Below are 24,388 nucleotides of genomic sequence, written 5' to 3' on the forward strand. Positions count from 1 at the left end.
ATAATATGCATTTTTCTGAAATGCTATTTAGCGATCGGCCCCGATTGGGTGTAGTCCCTTACCCCGCTCCACTCGTAAAATGTTCGATCGAGGTAACCTTGATAGGGTTTGGGGGAAGGGTTCTGGGTAGGGCCCGCCCCACGGCCCCATACATTTCTACATAAATTCCAGTTATGGAGTGGTTCAAAGACCCGTGTGACAACGTTGTAATATCCGGTAGCCGCCATTGTTTCAGTAAAAAACAAAAGAATCGTCAGAGTAAAGCCACATTTCCACGATTCGTGGACCACGAGACACGCGAACTCGAAGGTCAGTAGTACACGGTGTTTTTGTTATCATTAAATTTTTAACGATTTTGCATTGTTTGCGGACGTGTTTTTTCTGTTTTTCAAAGTAAAAAAATCTTGATACGTTTTTTTAACTTGTATTGTTTAAAGTGGCTAATTGTTGAAGTTTAAGTTGTATTGCTTAAACTTTCATAGGTATTGTTCCGACTTCCAAGGCTCATCGTTTTGCAATTTCACTGTTTTACCAACATTCATCTTAAAAATTGGTATGTTTATTTTTGAATTACTTGGTTTTATTAAGTTTTAAGAATCAATTGAATGCATATCAATTGATCTTTTCAAGTTCTCCAGATAGCCTAGACATGGCTGCAGCCAGCATGTTGGTGCAGGTGACCCACATAGATGATTCCATTAGAGGTCGCCAAGGGCCATGTGTTTATTTCTGGGGAATGACTCATGATCGCAGTTTTTATCTGACAATGGAACTGTATCTGGAATCCATCCGGCAAAATTTGGAAACAAAGCTTCCACCCCTGAATCTTAGTGCACTTGAAAACATGCAGGTCTGCTGTGTGCTCATCAACCATAGATGGCAGCGAGCAAGAATTCCTGAATTGAAGTTAAGCCATTCCGGAACCATTGAAGTCTTCTGTATTGATTCTGGTGACACTCACTCAGTTCCTTTAGCACTTGTGCGCACACTAGACATTCCTGGATATGAAGCAGAAAACATCAGACAATGCCCCCCTCTTGCCAGCAAGTTCATTCTTGCTGATGTAGTTGCTCCTTGTGGACCTGGGGCTCATAGTCGACAGTGGAGTGAGCTTGCCATTATGTACTTGAAGATTCATGTGGAGAATCACACTTGGAAAGCAGTTCCAATGGGAATGTATGGTACTCACCAAGGTGTGAGACTCTTCAATTCCAATAATCAACTACTGGCAACTATAATGATTCAACAATCCTTGGGTATAGCAGCACAGACATACCATGAAGCTTTAAGCATGTGTGAGGTCATGAATAAACAACCAGCCTACATGAAACCTGCATTTTACACTTCCCCAGCAATGAAATTGTTCCCTGCTGGATGCAACATGGCAGCTTTAACTACTCCAGTCAGACCTGCTTTCGCCATTCCCATGTCTCAGAAAGAACAACTTCATACGTATCAGAGAGCGTACGTGATCAACAATCTACCAAGTAAAGGCCGTCATGATGTAATCGTGTCACACATGTCGGAAGGACCCCTTAAATTCTTCGTCCAAATGAAAAGCGAGGCAAGTAGTCTCGTGAATATACGCAAGAAACTCAACACAATAGATCCCATTCCTTTTCACGGCACACCCGTTGGTTCACCTTGCATGGCTATCCATCCAGCTGATAAACTCTTTCATCGTGGCCTGATCACTGCTGTGAAAGATTACGGCAATCCTGGCTGTACTTGCACCGTCTACTTTGTTGATACCGGTAGCCAGACTCAAATTAATATCTCCCTTATTTGTGATATTCCGGATGAGCTACTGGAGCCATGTTTGTGTGCGTATCGGGTGTCTCTATTCAGTGTACAAGAAGTTTCCAAGCTGTGTGGACTCATCGAAATTTTTGCCGCTTTTGTAAATTCAGCCAGCAACCTCCAGGTTGAGGTAGTGGATGATGCAAAACAAGAGGTCAATCTCTATGATGAAGCTGGTCGTAGTATACGCGATCTTCTGGGAGCGATTTTTTCAAATTTTCAGTCTACAACAACAAACATTCCAAGTGCCGCCGCAAGCTCGCTGTTTAGTAATGCGACGCATATGACAGTAGCTGAGGTAAACACCCAAACTTATATTTTGTGTTATTCTATTATTATTATTCTTTAGTAATACCAAAATGAACGCTCTTGGCTTATCTCAGATGCCCTCTCTTAATTTGGCTGCGGAGGAGATTCTTTACGTAAGCTACACTGAAAAGCCTGGATATTTTTTCGGACAACTTGAAAAAATAAGCCTACCCGATTCAAAGACTGAGTTTGGAACCAATTCTTTGAATGAAATGGCTATTGAGCTGAGTAACGCCTACTCTTCGGAAACTAGCCCTCCTCATCTGTACGTCGACATTGAGAGCCGCTTAGGTCATCATGGCGTTGTACTCTGGGATTTGGATCAGCTTTACTATCGTGTTCGAGTTACCAAGGAACTCCCTAATGACGTCGAAGTTCAATTTATCGACTATGGAAACAGTGTCTGCATGCCACGTAGTAAAATTTTGGCTCCGCTTGGAAATCTGACTCGTTTCCGTCAACCACCTTACGGCGTTCATTGTCAGCTTGATCTTAATGTGACATTGGCCGTTTCGAAATGGAATCATCTTATTCGTGATAAGTGGATACAGGTAAAAATGGGCCCCTGTATCGAAGGGGTCTACTCCGTCACCTTCACCAATGATCCCTGTAATACTGAAATTGTCAAGATTCTCATGGGAAATGCTTCATCAAAATTTGTGGAAAATGGTAAGTTATTGTTCAATTACTCGTTTTCTGGTTGAGCAGTAAAGAAAACTTTGTAAAAATCAATTTAGTTAAAACAACTAGTTCAAAAATTGAAACTTCCCCGCCAGTGTCAGTTACGTTAGTTTCCCCGCAGACTCCGCTTGCCGAGAAAGATAATCGACAAATTAAAAGCAGTGACTACGGAAATTATTCGATTACATTCGCGAATAGACCGTGCAATAAACAAAGCTCTATAGAAACTAATGGTGAGTTGTTGACTATCAAGGATTTTCCTAGAGTTAGTGCATGTGTTAAATTCGTTGTTTCTTTTATGGTCTCAAATTAGATGAAGAAACACGTTCAAGAAGCAATGGTAGTGTTACTTCTGGGAAAGGTGCTGGTCTTGTGCTGGCGACAGAGATCCTTTACTCCGAAAACACAGTGCTCATGGAATGCAAGGCCAGTACAGCAGAAAGGCCGGTGAAAGAAGCAATTGTACCTGAACAACTGAATTTGTTTTGCACACCAAAGTTAAGTTCACCGATTACTTCTACTAGTCAACTTCAAAAATCGCTTCCGAATGGGTCTGGAAATTCAGAAGTTCGAAAGGAATTGAATCGACAAATTTTGCCTGAAATGATTGAACCTCAGAAACCAGCAGTGGTGCTTGGGATACCAAAATTGGAAGCATCTCCAATCCAAAAGCAGTATTTTTATCCAGAACAACCAGGCTTATCTGGTCTTGTCAAGAAGGTGGAGGTGGTATTCGTAAACGACCCATCTGATTTTTACGTTCATCTTCCGGAATCATTTGCCGCCCTCGAAGACTTGGCTAAAAGATTGAAATTAGTTTATTCCGGTAAGCTTCCCCTATTGATAATCTCGTTTCGTAAACCAAACATTTTTATTTATTTATATTTTATTTTATTTTTACTTTTACTTTTATTATTATTATTTTTTTTTTCTTAGATGAATCCAAACCAGCTGTACAAAATCCCACATCCGGCTCAGCTTGTGTGGTTCAGTATGACGAAGACAATGCGTGGTATCGTGGCCGATTCGTGAGCTCTTGTGACCCTCATTTGCTGGTCCCTCTGGCATACGTGTTTTTCGTCGATTATGGCAACACTCAACTTTGTCCCATAAAGCAAATTAAAGCTATTGACGAGGAATTTGTTAAACTAAATCCACTAGCCTTCCACTGCAAGCTTGATGGAATTGATATCTTGCAAGCATGGACAGCTGAGGAGAAGAACAAATTCGAAACTTGCTGTTTTGGGAAAAGGCTCTCGGCAACTTTCGCCAAACAAGATTCTCAAGCCAAATACCCTATTCATTTGGTAGAAGAAAATGAGGGTGGTACTGTGACCATTAATGACATATTTAGAAAACAGATTTTTGCTTCCATTGGACCTCCCTCTATTGCTTATTCGAAACTTCCCATTTCTAAGACATCAATGGATGTTTTCCTCACTTGTTGCCATGATCTTAATCAGTTTTATCTTAGACCATTTGATGATGAAGGCTACCAGGTAATCTTAATGTTGTTCTGTTTCAGCTTGCAAACTAATTTACTCCTTTATTGCATTCCACATTAGAATCAGTTGGAAGAACTAGAACAATTCTATTCATCGTTGTCGCCAAATGAACTGCTAGAGGACCAACCAAGCGTTGGGTTACCTTGTGTGGCCCGTTTTGTTGAAGCTGGGCGTTACCACCGCTCGCAAATCCTAACCATCCACGATGAGGTGGCAGAGGTACTTTTTGTCGACTGCGGAATGAAGCAAGATACGCCACTGTCGCAGTTAAAGCGGATCATCGCTCGCTTTATGACATTCCCTCAGTTGGTAAATCCCGAAGCCTTTCCTATAAAATTGAAAATAGCTTAACAGTTTTATTCTAGGCGTGGCAGTGCACATTAAAGGGAGGAAAACCGAGCAGCCCTATCAACGCTGAACTTCAGAAAGACATAGATTCCTGCATTCTGACTAGAGACAAGCTTTCTGTGTTGTTGACCTCTTCTGGTTCAGGTTAAATCCATTACTTCTGGCGGAAAAACCTTTTTATTATAATTTTTATATTAAAATTTAGAGAGTACCGATGAAGTACATGAAGTGGAATTGACTCTTCCCACTGTAGGAAACGTGTCCCAGTATTTGGCTCAACTCAACGCCCTGGAGTGCACGTCTTCGATCACTGAACTAGAATTGGTTTCCCAGAATGTGACTTTTGCACCAGCACAAGTGATTTCTACCCACGCCGTCCTTTCCTATGCTGACTCACCTACCGAGTTCTGGATTCAGTTAGAACCAGAATCTGTTAAAGACATGGTGACTCGGATCGGCAAATTGGTCGCTGATCCTCAATTCGTCAAAACAAACAATTTTACTGCTTCGATCGGCAAGCCCTGTTTGGCGTTCTATATTGAGGACAGACGCTGGTACCGTGCTGTGGTAGAGGCAGTAAGCGAAGATTCAGTAACAGTTTCTTATATCGATTATGGGAACAGTTGCCGTGTGAAAAACTGCGACTTGCGTGAACTGCCGTCCGATCTTGCCCAGATACCTGCCCTGGCATACAAATGTTGCCAAGAGGGCGCGGAAGGTTTTTTGGCACACGTCACCGATATATATATGCATATTATAACGGAGATGACGGTCTTTACAGTGAAGTTCGTGAAAGTAGTCGATGGAGTATTATACGTTCGTATCTCCGAACCAGATGGCACAGATCTTGGAGATCTATGCAGTGAACAACCCGCAGATGTAAAGATGCAAGAAGTATCTATCGAAAGTGTTGCTGAAAATGCAGTCGCTCAACCAGCATCGACTATTATTCCTGGCGGAGGACTCGGTGGAAATGTTGTGAACACAATTTCGTCTCAGGTGGATGGACATCCTGAAGAATCCTCTGTTCGCGATCCTCAAGATTATTCTGTCTTATCGAAAACATGTATAGAGTCGGCCAACCAAGAACCAATCAACACCACTCAACATGTGGAGGGTTACATTGTCTACTGCCTATCCCCCACGCAATTCTGGTTTCAAGCCAAACAGGATGAAATGAAGGTTCACAAAATCCAAATTCTTCTAGTTGAACATTATGAAAAGGACTCAAACGCGTTTCAAATAAAGGAGAAACCCGTTGTCGGTCAAATTTATGGAGTTTATCACCCTGTTTATGAGGGCTGGTATCGTGCGCAAATTCAAAATTTAGCTGATGCTACCACCGAAGTATATTTTGTTGACTATGGTGATACTCAGACCGTTCCCTTGGAAAACATCCGTTACTTGCCAAGTGAGTGCGTAGGCATTCCACCTTTGGCAATTCGATGTAGCTTGAAGAAACCATCAAAGGATTGGTCACAAGGGACAGTGGAAAAATTTAACAAAGCCTGTTTTGATTCAGAAAAAGTATGCCAAGTGTTGTTTGGAGCAGAAGATAACGGTATTGTCTTCGTTGACTCATTGTTTGTCGGGCAAAGTAATGTTTTAGATTTTTTAAATGCCGATGTGGAAACGGTCTAAGAACAAGAAAAAGTTGTTTCCATTTTAGACCTATCAATTAGATAGCTTTTGTTGTGACCCATCCAAAGGTTGTTTGGAGACGTCAAATTGATGTGGATTCTATTGTCTACCGTTACTTATCCAGAAATGTTTTTTTTGTGTGTGTGTTTTTCATTTGTTTTTATTTGTATTTCCACGCCGAATTTAAATTCCCAATAAAGACATTTGAACCTGGACTTGGTTCTCTTTTGGTTATTTTGTGAAATTATTGGCGCTGGAACTTTTTTGAATGTGCCGACAGTCAGTCGTATTCTATTCTATAAATGCCGATATACTCGATGTTTTCGAAGATGACAATTATTAAACCCATTTTCTTACTTATATTTTTTGTTTAATGGTAAAACACTAAATTAATATTTTAAAAAGTTCTTTAGCTCAAGGGGTAGAGACTCAGGTCTGACAGTATAGAGGTTGAGAATTCAATACTTACAATCTAGTTCAAATTCATTCTTGTTCTGAGCTGAACATCTATGTTTCGAGCCAAGAACTAGTATTGCAGAAAAAATTTAGTGTAATGTGTTGCCTCTACATACAAAAATGTTATATGATAACTCATGGCTCAATGGTACGACGTCAGCAAAGAACCACGAGAGACAAAGGTTCAAGACCATAATAAATCAATAATCCTATAAATGGAAAATTTATTTATCAATATGTCGTATTCTTCTATTCTCAAAATATATCCATCAGTTACCGGGTAAGTTTCCTGACATGGTTCGCCTACTTGAAAGGTAGGCAACCCAGGTAATTCCGTACCCAGCAGGAATGTAGTCGGGGAGAAGCGTCGCTCGGGGAGAACTCTGGTAGGTAACTGGGCCTAGTTTCCCCGACCATCACACGACCACTTGGAGATGGGTACCTGAAAAGGATTCGAGCCAGTAGTCCGGTCGGGCTAGCAAAAAGTGTATGTTGAACCCCAAACAAATTGTAATAAGTTGTTTTTTACATGAGCTGTGTTTATATCCCTTTGATCTATGCCCTGTTAAAAAGCTCCCGAAAAATATTAATATTTAGTGTACTTATTTTAATTTTTAAAATATGCGTGTTTTTGTGATTCGATTAAAACTATTAAAATACAAGAAAATAGAAATTTGAAAAAATGAACTTTGTTAGTTATTCCCTCATTTACATTCAGGCTAAATTTTGTTTACATAACCTTAAAAGTGTGAAATTCACAGCCACTTTTAGCTGGTCACCTCCTTTTTTTCCCCCTTAAAAACGCGTCCGTGTTTTACACGGCTCTTATGTAAAAATCATGACCACGAAAATCGTTGCCGATAGTGAACTATAGTTCGCTCCTCATCCGTTAAGTTCTCATTTTAATCGGCGGTTTATCCTTTACCACCCCAATAAATTATTTCCGGGAGCTAGTTTTACTTTTCAAGTTATTTCATGAAATATAAACCCAATTTTCCCAAAATTTTCTTACTACACGTTCTAGTTTCCGCCACTGGATGGCCACTGTTGGATACATGTAAATAATATAACAGAACGCCACAGCGCTCACTGCGGGTGTGGTGGAGTATTCTATTACTCTGGTCGTATCAAGTAGCTGAGACCTCAGCTTGTCTCAGCTGGTCTCAGTGAAAATTTCGACTAGATGGTTTGGATCACATTGTCTCAGCAAATTCTTGAAGCCTCTTCTCACTTTTTCTTAGTCTATGTAGACTAGAGCTTTTAGGGATCGGCCCTGGTGCAAATATGGGTTGACCTTGACGAGCTTAATAGCGGAAGGTGCTGGCACGATAGTGAAAAACCTGAAAAATAGAAATTTGTCTGTGTTGCGCCAGTATGTTCCGTTGTTAGCTGGTCAAGGTCAACTCAAATTTGCACCGGGACCGAGGGCTAGAGCTTAGGGCTAGGCCCAAAGTTTCCTGAGACTCGGTTACTACCGAAAGGTAATTGAGAAAAAAAAATTTATGTAACACATTTTACGTTTGCCGCGCCAGTACCTTCCTTATAAATAAAAATAACATTTATTTTTAAAGTTAATGTAGCATTTATTAAATTACTTATCAATTTATAATCCTAGCCATTTACTCCACAGGCATCTATGACAAATGACAACCTCTCTCGCTATAAAAAAAAAATAAATAATGCAGCATTTGGCACTATTCGTCTGCTTTTCTGCATAAAGGCGTCTGCTAGTGTCTTTCCAAATTCTCAGCTACTTGATACGACCTCTGTCTCAAGTCTCAACTCTGGCAAAATCATGATTTTCCATAATGGCAACGTTGGCTTTTCAAATTTACCGTTTATTTGTCAACGGATATCATTTGAATTCAAGTCGTTGAAGAATATAGTCGTTTATTTGTTACATCAATGTGGCTGTAACTGTTGGTTCTTTGTTTCGATATTTAATAACTCAGCTCTTCATCTACCAAAATTTGTTTGCTTTCTGCTGATTGACTCGCGAGATTTAATTGACGTGAGAAATTGTACATCAATATTGTTCAATTTTAACTTAAACCAAAAAATTTCCTCACTAGGACTGATCAAGATGGTGGCTAGTATTTTAGTGCATGTGACTCACGTAGATGATTCCATCCATGATCATCAAGATCCATTTATACAATTCTGGGGCATGACTCACGACCAAAGCTTATATTTCCTCATGAAAAGTTATATTGCCTCTGTCCAAGATAAGCTGAAATCCAGAGCCCCGCCCTTGTCTATAAAAGAGCTAGACAATAAGCAGATTTACTGTGTGCTCATCAATCGCCAGTGGCACCGGGCCAAAGTACCCAAACTAAAACTGAGCCTTTCTGGAACATTGGAAGTTTTCTGCATTGATTTTGGAGACACCCATTCAGTTCCTTTGGCCTTTGTGCGCACTGTAGATTTTCCTGGGTCTGAAGCAGAGCATATTCGAAATTGGCCTCCTCTTGCTAGCAAATTTAATCTTGCTGACATACTTGCTCCATATGGAAACAAATCTAATGCTCAATTGAGTTTGCCTGCCATGTTTTTTGTGAAGACCCACATGGTAAACCGTACTTGGAAAGCTGTAACAGTTGGTGCATATGATGGACACCAATGTCTGAGGCTCTTTGATTTTACCAACCAACTGTTTGTCACCACTATGATTGAATGTGGAATGGCCATTGCTTCGAAGACATACAACAAGGCTCTAAAAATGTGTAAGATCATAAACGAGCATCCAGCAAATTTCAATCCTTTTCTCGGCATTTTCCCGGAGTCTTGCGACATGCCGAATCCTGCTAAAACATCGCTGCCTGCGTTTACTAGGAATTCTTTTGAAATTTCTATGCAAGAAGCTTCACCGTCAGTTGTTCCATTTAAAAACGGTGGGTTCCTCTCCTCAAAATTCATAATAGAAATGGCAATAATAAAGTTAATTTTATCTATGTTTCAGAGCTGATTGAGGCAGCTAATGCTGGTCAGAATGAGTCAAAATCCCCTTTGACATATGCGCCGCAATTAAAGAAATTTGTTGCACAACAAATTATTTCCACTGTTGCTATCGCCCCATTCGTCAAGTCACTTACCGAGTTTTGGGTCCAGTTGGAACCGGATTTGGTCAGCACCGTAGCGGAACGCATAAGCAAACTGACGGGTGATCCTGATTTCGTTTCCCGGAATGATTTCGTTGCCTCTGCCGGCAAACCTTGCCTGGCTTTGTTCGCATCAGACGGCTGCTGGTATCGTGCTCTAATAGAAGCTGTAAACGACGAGTTCATCACGATATACTACGTTGACTACGGCAACCGATGTGTAGTGGAGAATAGCTGTTTACAAGAACTGCCACCGGATTTGATTGTGCTACCAGCCTTGGCTTTTAAATGTTGCCTGAATGGAGCAGAGAATTTTTACAAAGACTTTTCTGAAGCCTTCCAAATCGATTTGACTAAACTGTCGGCTTTCAGCGTTAAATATTTTAACACCGTAAATGACGTACTTCATGTTCGTCTCTACGCCTCTGATGGTGTTGAGCTTGTACAGCGCCGGCTATTTAAATTTCCTTTGATGCATGCAGTCCAGACTCTCAACTTTTCTCCGGAGCAAATGGTTTCTCCTCGGGCTGTTGCGTCTTACATAAAATCGCTTTTCGAATTTTGGGTTCAGCTGGAACCGAAGACTGTTGGTGCTATCATGGGACGTCTTGATATGCTGGCTCTTCATCCCGAATTCATCAACCAAAAGACTTTTATTGCTTCCGTTGGCAAGCCCTGCCTTGCTTTTTATCAAGATGAAGATACTTTCTTTCCTGATGATGGACGCTGGCATCGAGCAGTTGTTGAAGAAGTCAATGGAGACACTGCCAGAGTATACCACTTTGATTACGGTTACAGTTGTACCGTGAAAATGAGCCATTTAAGAAACTTACCATCGGAATACACTAAACAACCGGCACAGGCGTTTAGATGTTGTCTCGTCGGAGCGGAATCTATGTCGGAAGAAGACTCTGATGCCTTTATGAATCGTTTTGTAAAACGTTCGATCTTCGCTGTCAAATTTCTGAAGGAAGTCGATGGAATCCTACACATTCGTCTCTTCACGTTGGGTGGGGTTGATCTTTTCGAAAGACATTACGAAAAACCTGTTCTGCCAGAAACTACCGAGTTACCAGTAGAAAAAGTCTTCGATGATGAAGTCACTGGCCCTTTTGCATTCTTGGTTTTGACTCCATCAAGACACTCTGAAAATGGTAGTCGTCTGAGAGAAATGTAATCCCCAGAACACCAAAATGCTGTATTTAAAAAAAAATAACAACTCAATTAATAGGTGCTATTATAGGTTTTTATGGGGGGAAATCTTTGTTCCCCTGTTGACATTTTCTGAAATTTTAATTCTCTTGACTTTTATATTTGTTAACTAATGACCATAAAATTTTAGATTCTTATTTTATTCAGAAAAAAGACATCATCTAAAAAAAATGTGACCCTAAAAATGTCATTGAAATTTAAAACAAGAAACTCAAATATTAGGTGGTATTATAGATATTTATGGGGGGGATTGCTATTCTCTTTGTTCCCCTGTTGAGATTTTATGAAATTGTTAATCTTCTTTGCCTTTCATGTTTGTTATTTGATGCTTCTAAAATTTTAGAGTCTTATTTTAATTCAGAAAAAAAACTCACCCTAAAATAATGTTACCCTCAGAACACCAAAAAGTGATACTTGAATTATTTATGAACACCAAACTCAACTATTAGTTACTATAACAGATTTCTATAAAAATTTTGTCTATTCTCTTGGTTCTTCTCTTAAAATTTTATGAATTGTAATCCCTTTATGACCTCATTCATTATTTTATATCGTTTCTTTGTTTAATTGTTCGCTCAAAATTGTTCGTTTCCCTTTTCTTTCCTCACGATGACCGCGTTAATAAAAATTTTCCTCCATTTCTGTTATATTTCGCTTTTTTACTGTTTAACAGTAAGAAGAAAGCAAAATCTCAAACATCAGTTTTGTTTTTATTTAACACTGGACCATCTCTGATTGGACCATTTGAGAAAATTTAAAAGACGGACGAAGACAAATTTCAATTTATTTTAAAAATGTGGCAACAATGCTAGTACACGTCGACTGAAACTGACGTTCAGTGTGTACTTTTGTCGGTATTTTTTTACTAAGCCGAATATTTTATCACGCTGTCTGTACTACAGGTTCTCGAAAAATGGTATTTTATCACATTAAAGAGCTATATTGCAGTATTGAAATCGTGTAAATACAAAATTTCCATCCTATTAGGTATCCGTCATATCCACAGTCGATACTGGGCACGAAGACATGATTGTGAGTATTGAAATGTTATCACATTTAATTTAGTAATAACATTGCTGATGTAAGATGTTGACTTTTAAACTTTTCAAATCCATAGCATGATGCTCAGATGGACTATTATGGTTGCCGACTTGCAACATGCTCGTCCGACAGGTCTGTAAGGATTTATGATGTGAAAAACGGCACACAGACATTGGCAGCAGACTTAAGAGGGCATGAAGGGCCGGTAAGTTATTAAAGAACTTATATTTCATACAGTAATAGATGACTACAATGAGGCATATTTAATTGACCAGGTATGGCAAATTGCTTGGGCTCATCCCAAATTTGGAAACATTCTAGCATCATGTTCATATGACCGTAAAGTCATTATCTGGAAAGAGATGAATGGGCAATGGATCAAATTTTATGAGTATGCCAATCATGATTCATCTGTAAACTCTGTCTGCTGGGCACCCCACGACTATGGCTTAATCCTTGCTTGTGGAAGTTCTGATGGGTCCATCTCCATTCTTTCTGCTACTGCTGCAGGAGGATGGGAGGCAAAGAAGATCAACAATGCCCACACTGTATGATCAGTTATTACAATTAAAAAATTTTGAATATTAGTTAGAATATTCTATGGCATTACAGATTGGATGCAATGCAGTTAGCTGGGCACCGGCTATAGGACCTAACGCAGCTTTCGACTCTTCTTCCGGAATGCGACCTGCACCCGTCAAGCGATTTGTTAGCGGCGGTTGTGATAACCTTGTGAAAGTCTGGCGGTAAGTCTCTTTATTTCCGATCAAAAGCTAATTTTCCTACAATTCAAAGATTTCAAAAATTATAGGGAAGATAAAGAATGGGTGGAAGAAGCTAAACTCGAAGGACATTCTGACTGGGTTCGTGATGCAGCTTGGGCTCCATCTATTGGACTGTCACGTACGGTTATCGCCAGCTGCTCTCAAGATCGGCGAGTAATTTTGTGGACCAACGATGGAGTTTCTAGCAGTTGGAACCAACGGGTTCTTCACACCTTTGAAGATGTTGTATGGCACGTCTCATGGTCCGTTACAGGCAACATCCTGGCTGTGTCAGGTGGAGATAACAAAGTAAGTCTATGGAAGGAAACAGTTGAAGGCCAGTGGGTATGCATAAGTGACGTGAATCGAGGCAAGGGATCTGCGCCTGGCCAACAGTGAAAAAAAAAAGATCCATCTGCCTGTTAATCTCTACCCTAACGCTAGCCATGTTTCCCTTAATTTGGTTTATTCTTTATACATTACCGCAAAAAGCACATTGAACCTAGTGTTTATTTTATTTCAATAATATTTTTAAGAGGCTGGACACAACAAGCACATTTAAGCTATTTCCTAAGAGTCGATATCGAGTCCTGAGGGAAGTGTTTTCAGGAAACGAAAAGTGAGCAGGGAAGCCCATTAAATTAGCGATTTCTCGAGGTGTGAAATATCTGAGCTGCAATGGCTCCAAATGTGCAACGTTTCCATCTTTTTCGAAATCAGCGAATTTTTCTTGAAATGATTCGTTTGAATCGTGCTGCAGCACAGATCCAGTGCCTTCTGCGTAGTGAGTATAGGCTTTAGTGAAACAGCAAGAAGATATGTCGGATCTTTGTCGCACGTCAAGTATCCGCCAATATTTCATCAACGTTTTGGCGGGAAGTAAATAGCGCGCCAGTTCTTCGTCTGCAAAATTCTTCTCCAGATAGGGCTCCAATGTTTTTTGTCCGACTGATATGGTAATATCACAGCTGTTGCTCGGAAATGCTGTCATCTGTGGAAAACACAATTTATTCACTGAATATGAACAGGTAATTTAATTGGTAGCAAACTAAGTGTAACTTACAATATCTGTTTCTGTTCCAAATGCAAAGTTGGTAAATTTCTTGGCTATTAGATAGTATCTATTTCTACTGTTGGGAATTTGTAAGCTCACAGGAGATAGCAAGAATTCTCGAAAATAAAAACCACAGCTTTTCAGTGCTTTGGTAAATGCATTTCTCATCTCAGATGTTTCGAAACCCACAACATTTTCCATTAAAACAAGTGAAACTGTTTCCAAATGTGGAAGCACATCTAATAAGTGCAGAAATGATGAGCAACGGGAATCTTCTACGTCCAACTTCAAGCCAACTCGAGTAAATGGCTGGCAGGGTGGGCTCATCATTATAACATTGGGCTTCAACTTGTTGATTTCGTTTGCACTCAGAGATTCAATGTTTCTTGACTGTTGATTAGTCTGCTTGAAGTTATGTCGATAAACTTCATTCGCGGACGTATTGATGTCTACAGAGAAAACAAATTCTGCTCCAACATTTGCCACTGTGAAAAAGATGGAAAATGTGAGGTATAATGTGTGATATTTTCAGTGAGATTAACTTACATTCAGCTGCGTAATGCATGCCACCAATTCCACTATAAAGTTCTAAAATACGTAGCTTTGTTTCCTCCATTTCATTAAAGTGAAACTCTTTTGGTATGAGGAGAGATGTTACAGTGCCCCAACTCAAAAGACTGAAGTTTTTAAGGTATTAAAAGTTTTAAAATCAAAATAAGTCACAATCAAAAGTCCAAGCAGAAGAAACTATAGATGGCGTATTCAAAAAGCGCTAAAGCCTAAATTCAAACATCCAGCTCAGTTTATTAACGAATTCTATAAAAAAAAAAAAAAACGGTACATTTCGAAAAATGAAATATCCTTAAGCTGGCAGCAAATGACGAAAACGAAAATGAATGAAACAATATCGGAGGAACGAAAACAGTTGTAAAAAAAAACTTTAGGGAGAAATCAGCGTTTTTGTAAGAATCTCATACATCATTCTTCGACGATAATAGGGCATGTCCTTTTGTTTGAAATTCATCTTGCATTTGCGCGATATATGCTCGGCATACTTGTAATACAGTGCAGTCGTAATATTACCTTTTTAAAAATCAAAAATTTCTAACATTTTTTGCATACCTGTAAGGTGAACATTCCACAGTCATAGAAATTTACTTGTTGTGGTATATTCTCGACCCCTTCTAGTTTCCATTGTCTCGCCTTAACATTTTTCTTCTTAGCTTTACCTTCCGCTTCTATGTACATTTTCAAATTGTTAAGACATTCCATATCAGTCCTTCCTTGACTGTCATAATATCGAATTGTTTTTTCTTGTGGAAAGATGGTAGCAAGAGACCAGTGAAAGCCAGAATGTACGGGAATCAGAATGACGTCTTTTTGGAAGAGATCCACAGCTTTCGTCCACCTTTCAAGAGCAGCATAGCCGGAACTGGTCAACTTTGGATAGAAAAGTGTGTTGAAGGCATACACTTTTGGCCACTCGTCTGATTGGCTTCGTTCCACGATGAGAGATAAGTAAAAGTTGACAATCTTATATTATAAAATAGTAGTCATAAAAATGGATAGGTAATCAATGTTAACGTCCCAATTTTTATATACCTGATCGTTGAGCCAATTACAATCAGCCAGTGTCTTGATATCTCGGCGAGTGATGGAAATGTTGAAAGCATTGCACAGAACTTGGTCGTCATCCAGACAATTATCCAGAGCATAGTCGATAAAAGTTTGCATTTCGGCCGTGATTTTGTGCAATCTTCGAATCACTTTAGTTTCTTCTTTTTTCGTCGCCCCTTTCGCCGGAGGATTCCGATTGACCGTTTCCAAAGGCAATCTGTCCGTTCGTAATTCTTCCAAATCGCTTTCCCATGATCGAAGCCGTAACAATCGCCTAGGTTCGCGTGTCCTGACGTGACCGGCCCGTAAAGCCTCTTGTTGCTTTGTCCACAAACAATGACGTCGACGATTACGTTCGCTCAATTTGGACATCTTGTAACTGCCAGCCGGTTATTGAAATTGGCACATTAGGTGCAGCGAGCAGGAATAATGAGTTTAAAAATCTAAATTTAGGTTTCATTCAACGGCGATCGATTTGCACCAAGACAATAGGTTTTGTACGCATCAAAAACTGGATGAATTTAAAGCCCTGAAATTAACTAAAAGATTTGACAGTAAAAAGTAGGACTTGTTAATTAAGAACTTCAGTACTTTACTCATTTGACGATTGTCGTTGTAGAGCCAACAAACGTCCTTGCAGAACTGGACTTTTCAGTCGCATACAACGTGTCAGACTTGTGTTTGACAGACGACTAGCCTGCAGTCAAAAGCGATGATGTCATTTAAATGCAAATTATTAATTCGGATTATTTAGCGATAGAAATGGAAATCAAGGTGTTTTAACAGCCGTCCTTCGTATTTATCCTACGAATCTTGAATTGTTTGAGGAAAAACAAAATTATTCTCGATTTTCCAAAGTCTGCACATTGGTCGATAGTGACGCTCCATTTAAATGAGAATCTTGCTTGGGTGCAATCGTAGAGAATGAGGGTGGTTTTGATGCCAACTTCCCCGTCCGAGGGATTCAATCTTCCAGTCTAATCATTGATGAACAAACCGAGCCACCGTAAGCCAGAGATAAAATCCTAGCGGTTGACAGGCCACGCTACAAAACAATAACAATCCGTCACAGAAAGATGCGACTAACATGTTCGGACAGCTTGGGTTATCGTCTTCAGCAAGACTCCCAGAAAAATGAATAGAAAAATCTATCGATATTTAAGTTATAGCTTTTTTTTTTTTTTAATTTTAATTACGTAAAATCGTGATTGGAAAAATTCATTACAATAAAGGACAATTGTCGTCTAAGCGTGAATTTTATAGGAACTAAATCGTGAAAAAGGAACAATTTGGTATTACCCGACCAGCGCATCTTCTCCATTTTAAAGGTTGGTCTCCGTTATCCATCAAACCTGTCCTATAGGATCTCTTCTTCTTTTCTCTATAGATGCACGACTGTTTCAAAAATAACTTTTAACCGTATCAGTAGGCCGTGATCTATCTCTCCGACTGTCGTCCTCTGCTCACTCCGAATCTACACTCAGTCAATCAGACCAACTGTTCTTCGTTCTTTTTTTAGTCTTCCTCTTTCATTTCTAAAAGACACATGGCCTTCAAAGTTCCGAAAGTTGCTGTGTTCACGGGGTCGGCGTCAAAAACACGTTTGACAAGCCGATTACAGCACGGCATAGTCTTAATAACTATATAGCGTTTCTCAAATCACCGGAGGTAGACACTCTCTTGTGCCCGCTCTCATTTGAATGAGAATTTGGGCTGCATCGCGTACACTTCACGTGACACATCTAGCAATCACGGGACGACACTCACAACTCTCATTATTGCCAGACAAGGACTATAGCACCCCAATGAACTCTCAGACCCACCTGTATAGGCATGTCCCTAAAAGTGATCGGACGCCTCTAATCAATCCGTCCCTATAAAGAACTGGCCCCACTCTGGGATCATCATCAGTCTCTTAAATCTGGCTACACCTCCTCAAAGGGTCTAACCCCTTTTTGTTTTCTTCTCATTTACCTGCCAACATTTCACTCGATCGTTACAAACGTGGATCTCTTCCAGCGCTAAACAGCTTAAATGCTCGCCAAACTCACGATTTACGTCTTTCTCAGTAAGCTGGCCTTATTTGTTTATTCGTGGATGGTCTCTCACAGAAAGAAAGAAAATGACAGCGCATCTGCAAAACGATTAAAATTCACTCAACACGATTTTAAACAGACTACCTTTACAGCAATTATTTGGCATGGCCTGTGGTATCGGCGACGGACAGCGACCTGCCGCAATTTGAATTGGCCGCCACCGGATCCCATCTGAAGAAGAAGACGGTGGAGCCGCTGCTGCGTTTTCCATTCATCCATTCGTTAGCTAATCCGTGCGGGTTCGCCTTGAATTCAACTTCATCCTTCCCTACCATACAAAGTTGGCTGACTGAACGACAAGTGAACCACTTGGAGACGACACCTGCTCCGCTGGGCAATCTGCGACCGGTAGACCTTAGCGGCGAATCGACGTTGGCCCAGCAGAGTCTTGCCTTTCTCGCCCCATTCCGCGAAATCCTGTCGGTGCCAAACGGCCCTCGCTATTCCGGCGTGAAATATTCCAGTGAAGACCAGCGTTCCTTGACGGAAGAATTGAAACTTGTCACCTCTGAAGCTGGGCATTTGATCCGCCGCATTTACTCGCCGTCGGTTCGTTTTCTTTTACATTTCTTGATTGAAACTTAATGGAACTCTTGTTTTTATTTGAAGGGTTTACATAGATGCGGTGGTTTTCATTTGCAGTCGTTGCCACGAGAGGATTTCATAGTTTCACCGACGGTAATTAAAACAACAATTTCATTCATTATCGAGCAAAATAATTGTATCGCGTCCGATGAAACAGGGCAACATCCAGCTGGAAGAAGTGTATCGCACTTTGCTGATATTATCTACTCATTTGCATTTGATGATTCGCGATGCGTACGACTCAACTCGATTTTGTCCATCGGAGAATTACGTCCGTCTTCGAAACATACAACAGTATAATAACCAACGTGTTGTTGCAGCTGCTTCACTCGGTTAACACTTTGAATTTGTTTGCTAGGTTAACCGGTAAAGTGGAAACGTCCATGTGCTTGATTTTGCATTCGGCTCTGGTGACAGAAAATTGCGACAATGTCAATTATTTCCGAGTGACGCGTCAAATTCTTCAATCCTACGTCCATCGCTATTACGATTGCTCTGCCAGGTATCACAAGAGCCATACCGTAGTCATTTCAAGCCGCAATCCATTGGTTTTGGAGCTGCTAATTGAACCAACACATTCCCCTTTGATTTGTCGTGCAGAGAAATTCGAAGATGTTTGGTGATCCGCTACGGCGATCGAATTTTGAGCCTCATCGAACGTCATATTCAATCGTAAAAGACATCCCAACTGGAGATATACGCATTCAAATTGGAAATTCAGCGCCATTCGGGGCTGCTACACGCGCACAAAAACATACGTAGGCTTATTTGGTTTGGAAATTTGGTTTAATCCAACTCTTTTTTTTTCTTTTTAGTTGGGCCGCCATTTTTGTTTATCTTCTTCAACACGAGCAGCATTTAATTTGGGCAGTAAAATATACGGGTGGGCTGTTCTGTCTTTACGGTGGAAGGTATTAATTAGCATTGCCGTGGGGTTTCAAACTATACAACTCGAGTGGTCAAACAATTCAATGGCCGCAAGGAATAAAAAAATTTAAGCATTCATTTATTCGTTGTACTCTTGCATTCTTCCTCAACACCCTGACTAACTATACTAGCCCCTTGCTATAAAAAAAAAACTAGGCGTCTTACAAAAGTCTCACGAACGCAGTGGTTGCCGGAACGTTTGATTTCGTAAATTTGGCATCACAGCTTCTCCGGCTTGACAAAATCTACTCCAAACAGCGAACTCTGGACAGGATTTCTGCGGTGCAACATCTCAAAGAAACAAAATTTGAAGCTGTCTACCAAAAGGATTTGCATGGCTAATGGAAAGACGACCAAGGTCTTTACTCGAAAGTGTTAATTAATTCACGCGTTCACCGACTGGCTGGTAAGATAGAAATGTTTGCAAAAATTGGACTAAAACGCGTCAACATTTCGCTGCTGGTTGTGACTGATAATTGGAATAACATCCGTGATCAGCTTCCGCATTGCGTCCTAACGATTCGTTTCGACGAAACTCAATGCTGCGTGCAGACATTCAAGTGAAACGTCTGCTAAACGAGCAACGCCAGTCAAAGTCATCGATCCAGAAAGAAACTCGATTTGCCTTTGCACGTTCTCGTCGAAGAGAATTTTCATCGGCTAATTGAACGTTCTTGTTTTATACCGTCTTTTAGTCAGACAAGTTCCATCCGAATAACTTGAGTCGTTAGACTACGTCGTTTTCCCCTTTTCAGAGGAATCAACACGCTCCAATAGTTTCCCCCTTGGCAAACGACATGGTAACGTATATCGATCGTTAAACGAAGCTCGTTTTCTTTCGTATATACTTGCCGATGAATAGACAACGTAGGCCTCAAAAGCTTAAACTTTCATATATTCCAAGACATGTAATCAAACCGAAATTCATCAACGTTCACCAGTGCTATTGAATGCCAATCAATCACCGGTATACGAAGAGATAAACCACTATAACGCCAAAGGGGACTGGGATGTCATCGAACATGTGCGTCCATATTCCTAACAGCAACCGTCCGCTGTGGGAGCACTGTCAACTCTATCGGATCCTGGAGGACCATCTGCTCCAGGGGGACCCTGAGCTCTATCTTCACTGTCAGACCTATAGTGGTCCTGTTGTTCTATAGGCCACCCTGGGAGACCGGAATCAAACGGCTAATGAAAAATGGAACAACTCGGAAAAGTACGAAGTTTGAAAAGATGTCCTGCTCCCGATTGGTCGATGCAAATCAACCGGTGGGTGTGAATTAGACGACGGATAATGAACGTTGGTAACGTGTGCGGTATAATGAAGCCTGATGGCAATGTCTCTCTCCCAAAATAATCAAAAATTGAGATTAGTTCAGTTTTAATTGACATTTATTGGTGCAGTACCTTGTTGGGGATGCCGCTTCTCAGGATTTTTGCTAATCCTGCCCCGACTCCAGGGCAGGTAATATAGGAAAGCAGCAGAGAATACAAAATTATTGGGATAAAGTGCTTTTAAATGAGGATACATCGCTACACTGGCTGGATTCATTCCGACTCGGCCGACGGATGCCCCAAAGTGAAACCTCCTCCCCTTTACATATACTGTCGCATTTCACTCGGATATTGCATTTGCAAACTCCGTATATTTTGCCGCTGTTATTGATCATGAAATTTTGTCAAGTGGACGTGAATAAAATTGACGACTCGCTGGTTTTCTTTAATGATTTTTCCGACACTTCCTTCTTCAAAATGATCACCTATCCTCCAACATGTGTCCTTGCTGTTTTTTAATTGTCTGCACGTGCGATTGTCGTGGAAATCATTTCGTCTCCCTACCCCCTGCCTGATCTTATCACCTCAGACGTATCGTTATGTTCCGTTCGCCACAGTGCAGTTCGTTTCAGTTGCGTAAGACGTCCGTTCAAAAGTGTGTCCACGTGTGAGACGAGTGCGTTGACAGTTGCTTACGTAACGACAGCTAATGAGCTGTTTTACGTGTCGATGTTAGCAGCCGGGCTGAAACTTGTCCGTAAGTACAACTCTTTTCTATTTCATCCGAATAACGCGTTAATTGGAATCTGTAAACATGCAATTCAATCAATCTGATTGTCCAATTCTTTTGAAATCATCCAAAAAATGAAGAATACAATTCCATTTGGTCTTGTCCTTGATTTTTCTCAAAGTACCATCCAAAGCTAACGAGCGTCTATAGAAATCAGTTTGGGCTAATGACTGGCAGTTAATCTGTTGAACTATGTGCAACGTGAATGGACGTGACGATGAACTCGCTGTGGATATAGTCCACGAATTGGAGCGCGTAATCTTTATGAAGAACGTTCGTTTCATAATTAACCAGTTAACGTTTATCGACAAGTATTGCCCACGTTCATTTAGGACACAGTCTTTCAGAGTTGCACTGGAACTAGTTTTCTGATGACGTCGGGATCTGTTCAGTCTAATCTTGAGGACACGATGACGTCGTCGGGATAAGTCCTGTATATACGATCTAATTACAAAGACAATCTTTTGATGACGTACGTTCGTTATTTTCTTTTTCATTCCCCCATTGCTTATTCTTTGAATTAAAAAGAAAATTAGATAATTAAAAGTCAAGTTCGAGATTGTCTTTGAACATGTTTGAAATGCTTTAAACTTTGATTGCGTTCGCTTTTATGCATTATCACGCCGCTTGAATATCAATGAAAATTGTTTTTATCGCTCACGTTTTGGATCGTGAACGTTCGCGTCACCTGCCGCATTTTTTTTTTTTGTTCGGACCGGCCTTTTAAAGATTAAAATCAGTGAGCCCCGTATTGGCCGAAACGGCCATAGGCTTTTGGGGGATCGCTGGGTCGTGAATAATTGATGTAAAAAAAAAAAAAAAAGTTCCATTTGCGGATCGGTGGACATTCACATCACGGCCAGAGTAGCTCTAAAAGACTTGCCAATCAAACCTCCATTTTTTTTTTCTTTTCCACTGCAAAACAAGCCGCCCTGTTCTGGTATCTATAAACTTCTATCTTGTAATCAATGGCGGATGTTTGATGAAATGCACTAAAAAAGGGATTTGATTTTTATTTTTTTACTTGTCGATTATTGATACACCTGTTACGTAAGGGAGGAGAGCATCCATTTCTATAATGAAGTGAGTATAGGTCTATGTAGTTGATGCCTTTAATTGAAATGAATTCGTACGAGATTTCAACTGCCAAATGGATGAATTGTTCCATCGATGAATAGCCCAGCTTTTTTAACGGCATTTTAGCTTTCCAATTGATTTGACTGATGTGTTCGTCCTCGATGACCCTGGCCGAGACGCACGTGATCTATTCAATTGCTTTTCTTTTTCAAACGAGCTTTATTACGTTCTGTATATTAGACTCAAAACAAAAGTAGTGAACAAGAACTATTGTGTGTATTTCCGTTTCAATTAAAAAACCAATCCAATGAAACAAAGATGCATTGAAACCGCCATCCACCAGACCCCCCTCCTCAAAAGAAATTAAACCAACTATACGCCTAAACTTGCCATCGTCATTCTGTTTTCTATAATTTTTGTTTGGTTTTAAAGATGGACCCTTGTATAGGCTGAGCAGGTTCTCCTTGCTGACCTTGCTCATCTTACGCACCTGGCGGACCTTGTTCACCTTGCGGACCTGGCTCACCTTGCGGACCTTGCTCACCTTGCGGACCTTGGTCACCTGGCGGTCCTTGCTCGCCGGCCGCTCCTGGTTCACCGGCAGCGCCCTCTGGTCCTGGTTCACCGGGAGCGCCCTCTGGTCCTGGTTCACCGGGAGCGCCATCGGCTCCTGGCTCGCCGGGAGTGCCATCCGCTCCGGCTGGACCTTCGGCTCCAGGTTCACCGGGAGTTCCGTTCGCTCCAGGAGCTCCGTCCTTTCCGGGCAGTCCGGCCGCTCCGGGTAAACCGGCAGCACCGTCTTTTCCTGCGGGACCCGCAGGCCCGGGTGCACCGGCAAGTCCTTGAGGACCGGGTAGACCGGGAGCTCCAGGAAGACCGGCAGGACCTGCTGGTCCTGGTGAACCAGTTGGGCCTTTATTAAAAAAAAAAAACAAAAAAACAAAGAAAAAATTAGTTATGCAAATTTTAGGAATTGCGAAAAAAAAAAAAATTTAAAAATGAATTCCTTACCCTCAGGTCCTCTTGCTATGCCATTAAAAAACCTGGTTGAGCCTAACAAACAAAATCAGAATCAAATTTTGAAACATTTTCGATTGATTGCTTTCAAATACTTGGCATTTCCCGGTAAAGATTTTGGTCTCCTTGATAACCAAGCAGCCCTCTTTCGGACAGTTGCGCATCATTTTGGCTTAACGCACCAACAGGTGGATACATTGCATAATACGTTGGCTGATAATCGTAAGGCCTACCACCAACTGCCAATGACCAAATGAATGCGCTTTTTTAACAATCATTATTTCAATGGCAGGCAATTCTTTCGAGTTTTTACCTTGTTGACGATACCCGTACTGATTGCCGCTACCTCCCGATCGCCGAATGGCCGCCATGTAATAAGGTAAAACAAAGGGACGCAAATTCGGATAACCTGTTTGAGGGCTGCTGTAGACATGAATCGGATAAGATTCGTCTGCTTCCATCGAGCTGGTCGACGAGAAGGCGATCACGCAGATACTGAACAACATCAGAGACCACATTCTTTTGTTTTTCTTGTGGTATGGGTCGGTTTGCGATACTTGGCCGATAATGTTGGCTTTTTTCTTGGTGGACGTCTTTTTATATCCGTCTTGCGAATCCCCTTCCGGCTGTAGTTTCTGTCTGATCGAATATGTAGCTAAAGGGCATAAGGTTCTAATTCATAGGAGGTGGGGGGAGGGGTAGCAGTCTGTTTTTGATTTGACGCTTTACAAGTGAATTTTCATTTGCATTTTGCATATTTTCGAACGAGTATGTGCGGATATTATTGTACTTGGCGGCGGATAATTTGCCCTAATTAGCAGCGCTGGATGAGACGTATCGTTCCGGATTGTTTGCTATAGAAATGTACGGAATGCGCTGGGTGATTAAGTTCATTCGTGGACGTCGCCAACAATCGAATTGCTAACGGCCGTTGCCCCGCACATTTTCATTGCCGATCCAAATGAGTTAAAAATAGTTGAATGTTTAATGAAAATACTCGATTTATAGCGTCATTGTATTCGAATGCCAAACAATTGAAATGAACTCTTCCAATTTGAACTGAAATCTGGAAGGTCAGACGTCAATCACGAC

General features: G+C 40.9%; 7 protein-coding genes across 12 annotated transcripts; 4 read left to right on the plus strand and 3 right to left on the minus strand.

Moving 5' to 3' along the window:
- The first annotated feature begins 199 nt into the window (after positions 1–199).
- On the plus strand, positions 200–6,499 carry LOC116920192 (tudor domain-containing 6). Of its 3 annotated transcripts, none has more exons than XM_045171971.1 (10): positions 200–309; positions 483–553; positions 639–2,098; positions 2,184–2,778; positions 2,847–3,023; positions 3,104–3,616; positions 3,727–4,289; positions 4,356–4,604; positions 4,661–4,787; positions 4,849–6,499. In XM_045171971.1, exons 3-10 carry the CDS (start codon positions 650–652, stop codon positions 6,282–6,284), a joined length of 5,109 nt encoding a protein of 1,702 aa, XP_045027906.1. In that variant the 5' UTR covers positions 200–309; positions 483–553; positions 639–649; the 3' UTR covers positions 6,285–6,499. The 3 variants fall into 3 exon arrangements, with proteins under 3 accessions (XP_045027906.1, XP_032782207.2, XP_032782208.2); XM_032926316.2 differs by having other exon boundaries at positions 201–309; positions 631–2,098; XM_032926317.2 differs by lacking the exon at positions 200–309 and having other exon boundaries at positions 469–553.
- A 2,006-nt stretch (positions 6,500–8,505) lies between these two features.
- On the plus strand, positions 8,506–11,690 carry LOC116920216 (tudor domain-containing protein 1). 2 transcript variants are annotated; one of them, XM_032926362.2, is made up of 3 exons: positions 8,512–8,751; positions 8,813–9,631; positions 9,700–11,690. In XM_032926362.2, exons 2-3 carry the CDS (start codon positions 8,824–8,826, stop codon positions 11,013–11,015), a joined length of 2,124 nt encoding a protein of 707 aa, XP_032782253.2. In that variant the 5' UTR covers positions 8,512–8,751; positions 8,813–8,823; the 3' UTR covers positions 11,016–11,690. The 2 variants fall into 2 exon arrangements, with proteins under 2 accessions (XP_045027907.1, XP_032782253.2); XM_045171972.1 differs by having other exon boundaries at positions 8,506–9,631.
- A 135-nt stretch (positions 11,691–11,825) lies between these two features.
- Positions 11,826–13,356, plus strand: LOC116920316 (protein SEC13 homolog). Its single transcript, XM_032926524.2, has 6 exons — positions 11,826–11,966; positions 12,038–12,082; positions 12,168–12,296; positions 12,367–12,639; positions 12,704–12,837; positions 12,903–13,356. Exons 1-6 carry the CDS (start codon positions 11,964–11,966, stop codon positions 13,252–13,254), a joined length of 936 nt encoding a protein of 311 aa, XP_032782415.1. The 5' UTR covers positions 11,826–11,963; the 3' UTR covers positions 13,255–13,356.
- LOC116920303 (tRNA (cytosine(38)-C(5))-methyltransferase) lies at positions 13,348–14,662 on the minus strand. Its single transcript, XM_032926499.2, has 3 exons — positions 14,456–14,662; positions 13,919–14,394; positions 13,348–13,846 (listed from the first exon to the last, which is right to left on the minus strand). The coding sequence occupies exons 1-3, from the start codon at positions 14,523–14,525 to the stop codon at positions 13,370–13,372; spliced, it is 1,023 nt and encodes a 340-aa protein (XP_032782390.2). The 5' UTR covers positions 14,526–14,662; the 3' UTR covers positions 13,348–13,369.
- Positions 14,663–14,693: 31 nt separating this feature from the next.
- LOC116920320 (sentrin-specific protease 1) lies at positions 14,694–15,898 on the minus strand. Its single transcript, XM_032926533.2, has 3 exons — positions 15,512–15,898; positions 15,032–15,442; positions 14,694–14,963 (listed from the first exon to the last, which is right to left on the minus strand). Exons 1-3 carry the CDS (start codon positions 15,896–15,898, stop codon positions 14,850–14,852), a joined length of 912 nt encoding a protein of 303 aa, XP_032782424.2. The 3' UTR covers positions 14,694–14,849.
- A 741-nt stretch (positions 15,899–16,639) lies between these two features.
- On the plus strand, positions 16,640–19,212 carry LOC116920317. 3 transcript variants are annotated; one of them, XR_006645021.1, is made up of 8 exons: positions 16,640–16,854; positions 16,914–17,594; positions 17,702–18,171; positions 18,232–18,300; positions 18,365–18,501; positions 18,566–18,709; positions 18,808–18,965; positions 19,023–19,212. XR_006645021.1 is itself a non-coding variant. In XM_045171973.1 (6 exons), exons 1-6 carry the CDS (start codon positions 17,561–17,563, stop codon positions 18,881–18,883), a joined length of 930 nt encoding a protein of 309 aa, XP_045027908.1. In that variant the 5' UTR covers positions 16,640–17,560; the 3' UTR covers positions 18,884–19,212. The 3 variants fall into 3 exon arrangements, 1 of the variants encoding a protein (XP_045027908.1); XR_006645020.1 differs by having other exon boundaries at positions 16,640–17,594; XM_045171973.1 differs by having other exon boundaries at positions 16,640–17,594; positions 18,808–19,212.
- A 3,324-nt stretch (positions 19,213–22,536) lies between these two features.
- On the minus strand, positions 22,537–23,878 carry LOC116920331 (collagen alpha-1(I) chain). The gene is made up of 4 exons (XM_032926546.2): positions 23,610–23,878; positions 23,392–23,535; positions 23,291–23,332; positions 22,537–23,192 (listed from the first exon to the last, which is right to left on the minus strand). Exons 1-4 carry the CDS (start codon positions 23,812–23,814, stop codon positions 22,762–22,764), a joined length of 822 nt encoding a protein of 273 aa, XP_032782437.2. The 5' UTR covers positions 23,815–23,878; the 3' UTR covers positions 22,537–22,761.
- Between the last annotated feature and the right edge of the window lie 510 nt (positions 23,879–24,388).

This window comes from Daphnia magna, linkage group LG4, assembly GCF_020631705.1.
Source record: "Daphnia magna isolate NIES linkage group LG4, ASM2063170v1.1, whole genome shotgun sequence".
Lineage (NCBI taxonomy): Eukaryota > Metazoa > Arthropoda > Branchiopoda > Diplostraca > Daphniidae > Daphnia > Daphnia magna.

What these genes read in the sequence shown, in the direction of transcription:
- LOC116920192 (XM_045171971.1), top strand. Translation starts at nt 650, where the DNA reads ATGGCTGCAGCCAGCATGTTGGTGCAGGTGACCCACATAGATGATTCC. An exon ending in AAGCTCTATAGAAACTAATG is followed by an intron (nt 3,024 to 3,103) that starts GTGAGTTGTTGA and finishes GTCTCAAATTAG; the next exon opens with ATGAAGAAACACGTTCAAGA. An exon ending in ATTGAAATTAGTTTATTCCG is followed by an intron (nt 3,617 to 3,726) that starts GTAAGCTTCCCC and finishes TTTTTTTCTTAG; the next exon opens with ATGAATCCAAACCAGCTGTA.
- LOC116920216 (XM_045171972.1), top strand. Translation starts at nt 8,536, where the DNA reads ATGATTTTCCATAATGGCAACGTTGGCTTTTCAAATTTACCGTTTATT. An exon ending in AGTTGTTCCATTTAAAAACG is followed by an intron (nt 9,632 to 9,699) that starts GTGGGTTCCTCT and finishes TCTATGTTTCAG; the next exon opens with AGCTGATTGAGGCAGCTAAT.
- LOC116920316 (XM_032926524.2), top strand. An exon ending in CTGGGCACGAAGACATGATT is followed by an intron (nt 12,083 to 12,167) that starts GTGAGTATTGAA and finishes TCAAATCCATAG; the next exon opens with CATGATGCTCAGATGGACTA. An exon ending in AGATCAACAATGCCCACACT is followed by an intron (nt 12,640 to 12,703) that starts GTATGATCAGTT and finishes ATGGCATTACAG; the next exon opens with ATTGGATGCAATGCAGTTAG.
- LOC116920303 (XM_032926499.2), bottom strand. Translation starts at nt 14,525, where the DNA reads ATGGAGGAAACAAAGCTACGTATTTTAGAACTTTATAGTGGAATTGGT. An exon ending in CATGCATTACGCAGCTGAAT is followed by an intron (nt 14,395 to 14,455) that starts GTAAGTTAATCT and finishes TCTTTTTCACAG; the next exon opens with TGGCAAATGTTGGAGCAGAA. An exon ending in TTGGAACAGAAACAGATATT is followed by an intron (nt 13,847 to 13,918) that starts GTAAGTTACACT and finishes TGTTTTCCACAG; the next exon opens with ATGACAGCATTTCCGAGCAA.
- LOC116920320 (XM_032926533.2), bottom strand. Translation starts at nt 15,898, where the DNA reads ATGTCCAAATTGAGCGAACGTAATCGTCGACGTCATTGTTTGTGGACA. An exon ending in GTAATTGGCTCAACGATCAG is followed by an intron (nt 15,443 to 15,511) that starts GTATATAAAAAT and finishes TTATAATATAAG; the next exon opens with ATTGTCAACTTTTACTTATC. An exon ending in GTGGAATGTTCACCTTACAG is followed by an intron (nt 14,964 to 15,031) that starts GTATGCAAAAAA and finishes CTGTATTACAAG; the next exon opens with TATGCCGAGCATATATCGCG.
- LOC116920317 (XM_045171973.1), top strand. Translation starts at nt 17,561, where the DNA reads ATGCTCGCCAAACTCACGATTTACGTCTTTCTCA. An exon ending in CACGATTTACGTCTTTCTCA is followed by an intron (nt 17,595 to 17,701) that starts GTAAGCTGGCCT and finishes GATTTTAAACAG; the next exon opens with ACTACCTTTACAGCAATTAT. An exon ending in ATTTCATAGTTTCACCGACG is followed by an intron (nt 18,301 to 18,364) that starts GTAATTAAAACA and finishes CCGATGAAACAG; the next exon opens with GGCAACATCCAGCTGGAAGA.
- LOC116920331 (XM_032926546.2), bottom strand. Translation starts at nt 23,814, where the DNA reads ATGTGGTCTCTGATGTTGTTCAGTATCTGCGTGATCGCCTTCTCGTCG. An exon ending in TCTTTACCGGGAAATGCCAA is followed by an intron (nt 23,333 to 23,391) that starts GTATTTGAAAGC and finishes TTTGTTTGTTAG; the next exon opens with GCTCAACCAGGTTTTTTAAT. An exon ending in CATAGCAAGAGGACCTGAGG is followed by an intron (nt 23,193 to 23,290) that starts GTAAGGAATTCA and finishes TTTTTAATAAAG; the next exon opens with GCCCAACTGGTTCACCAGGA.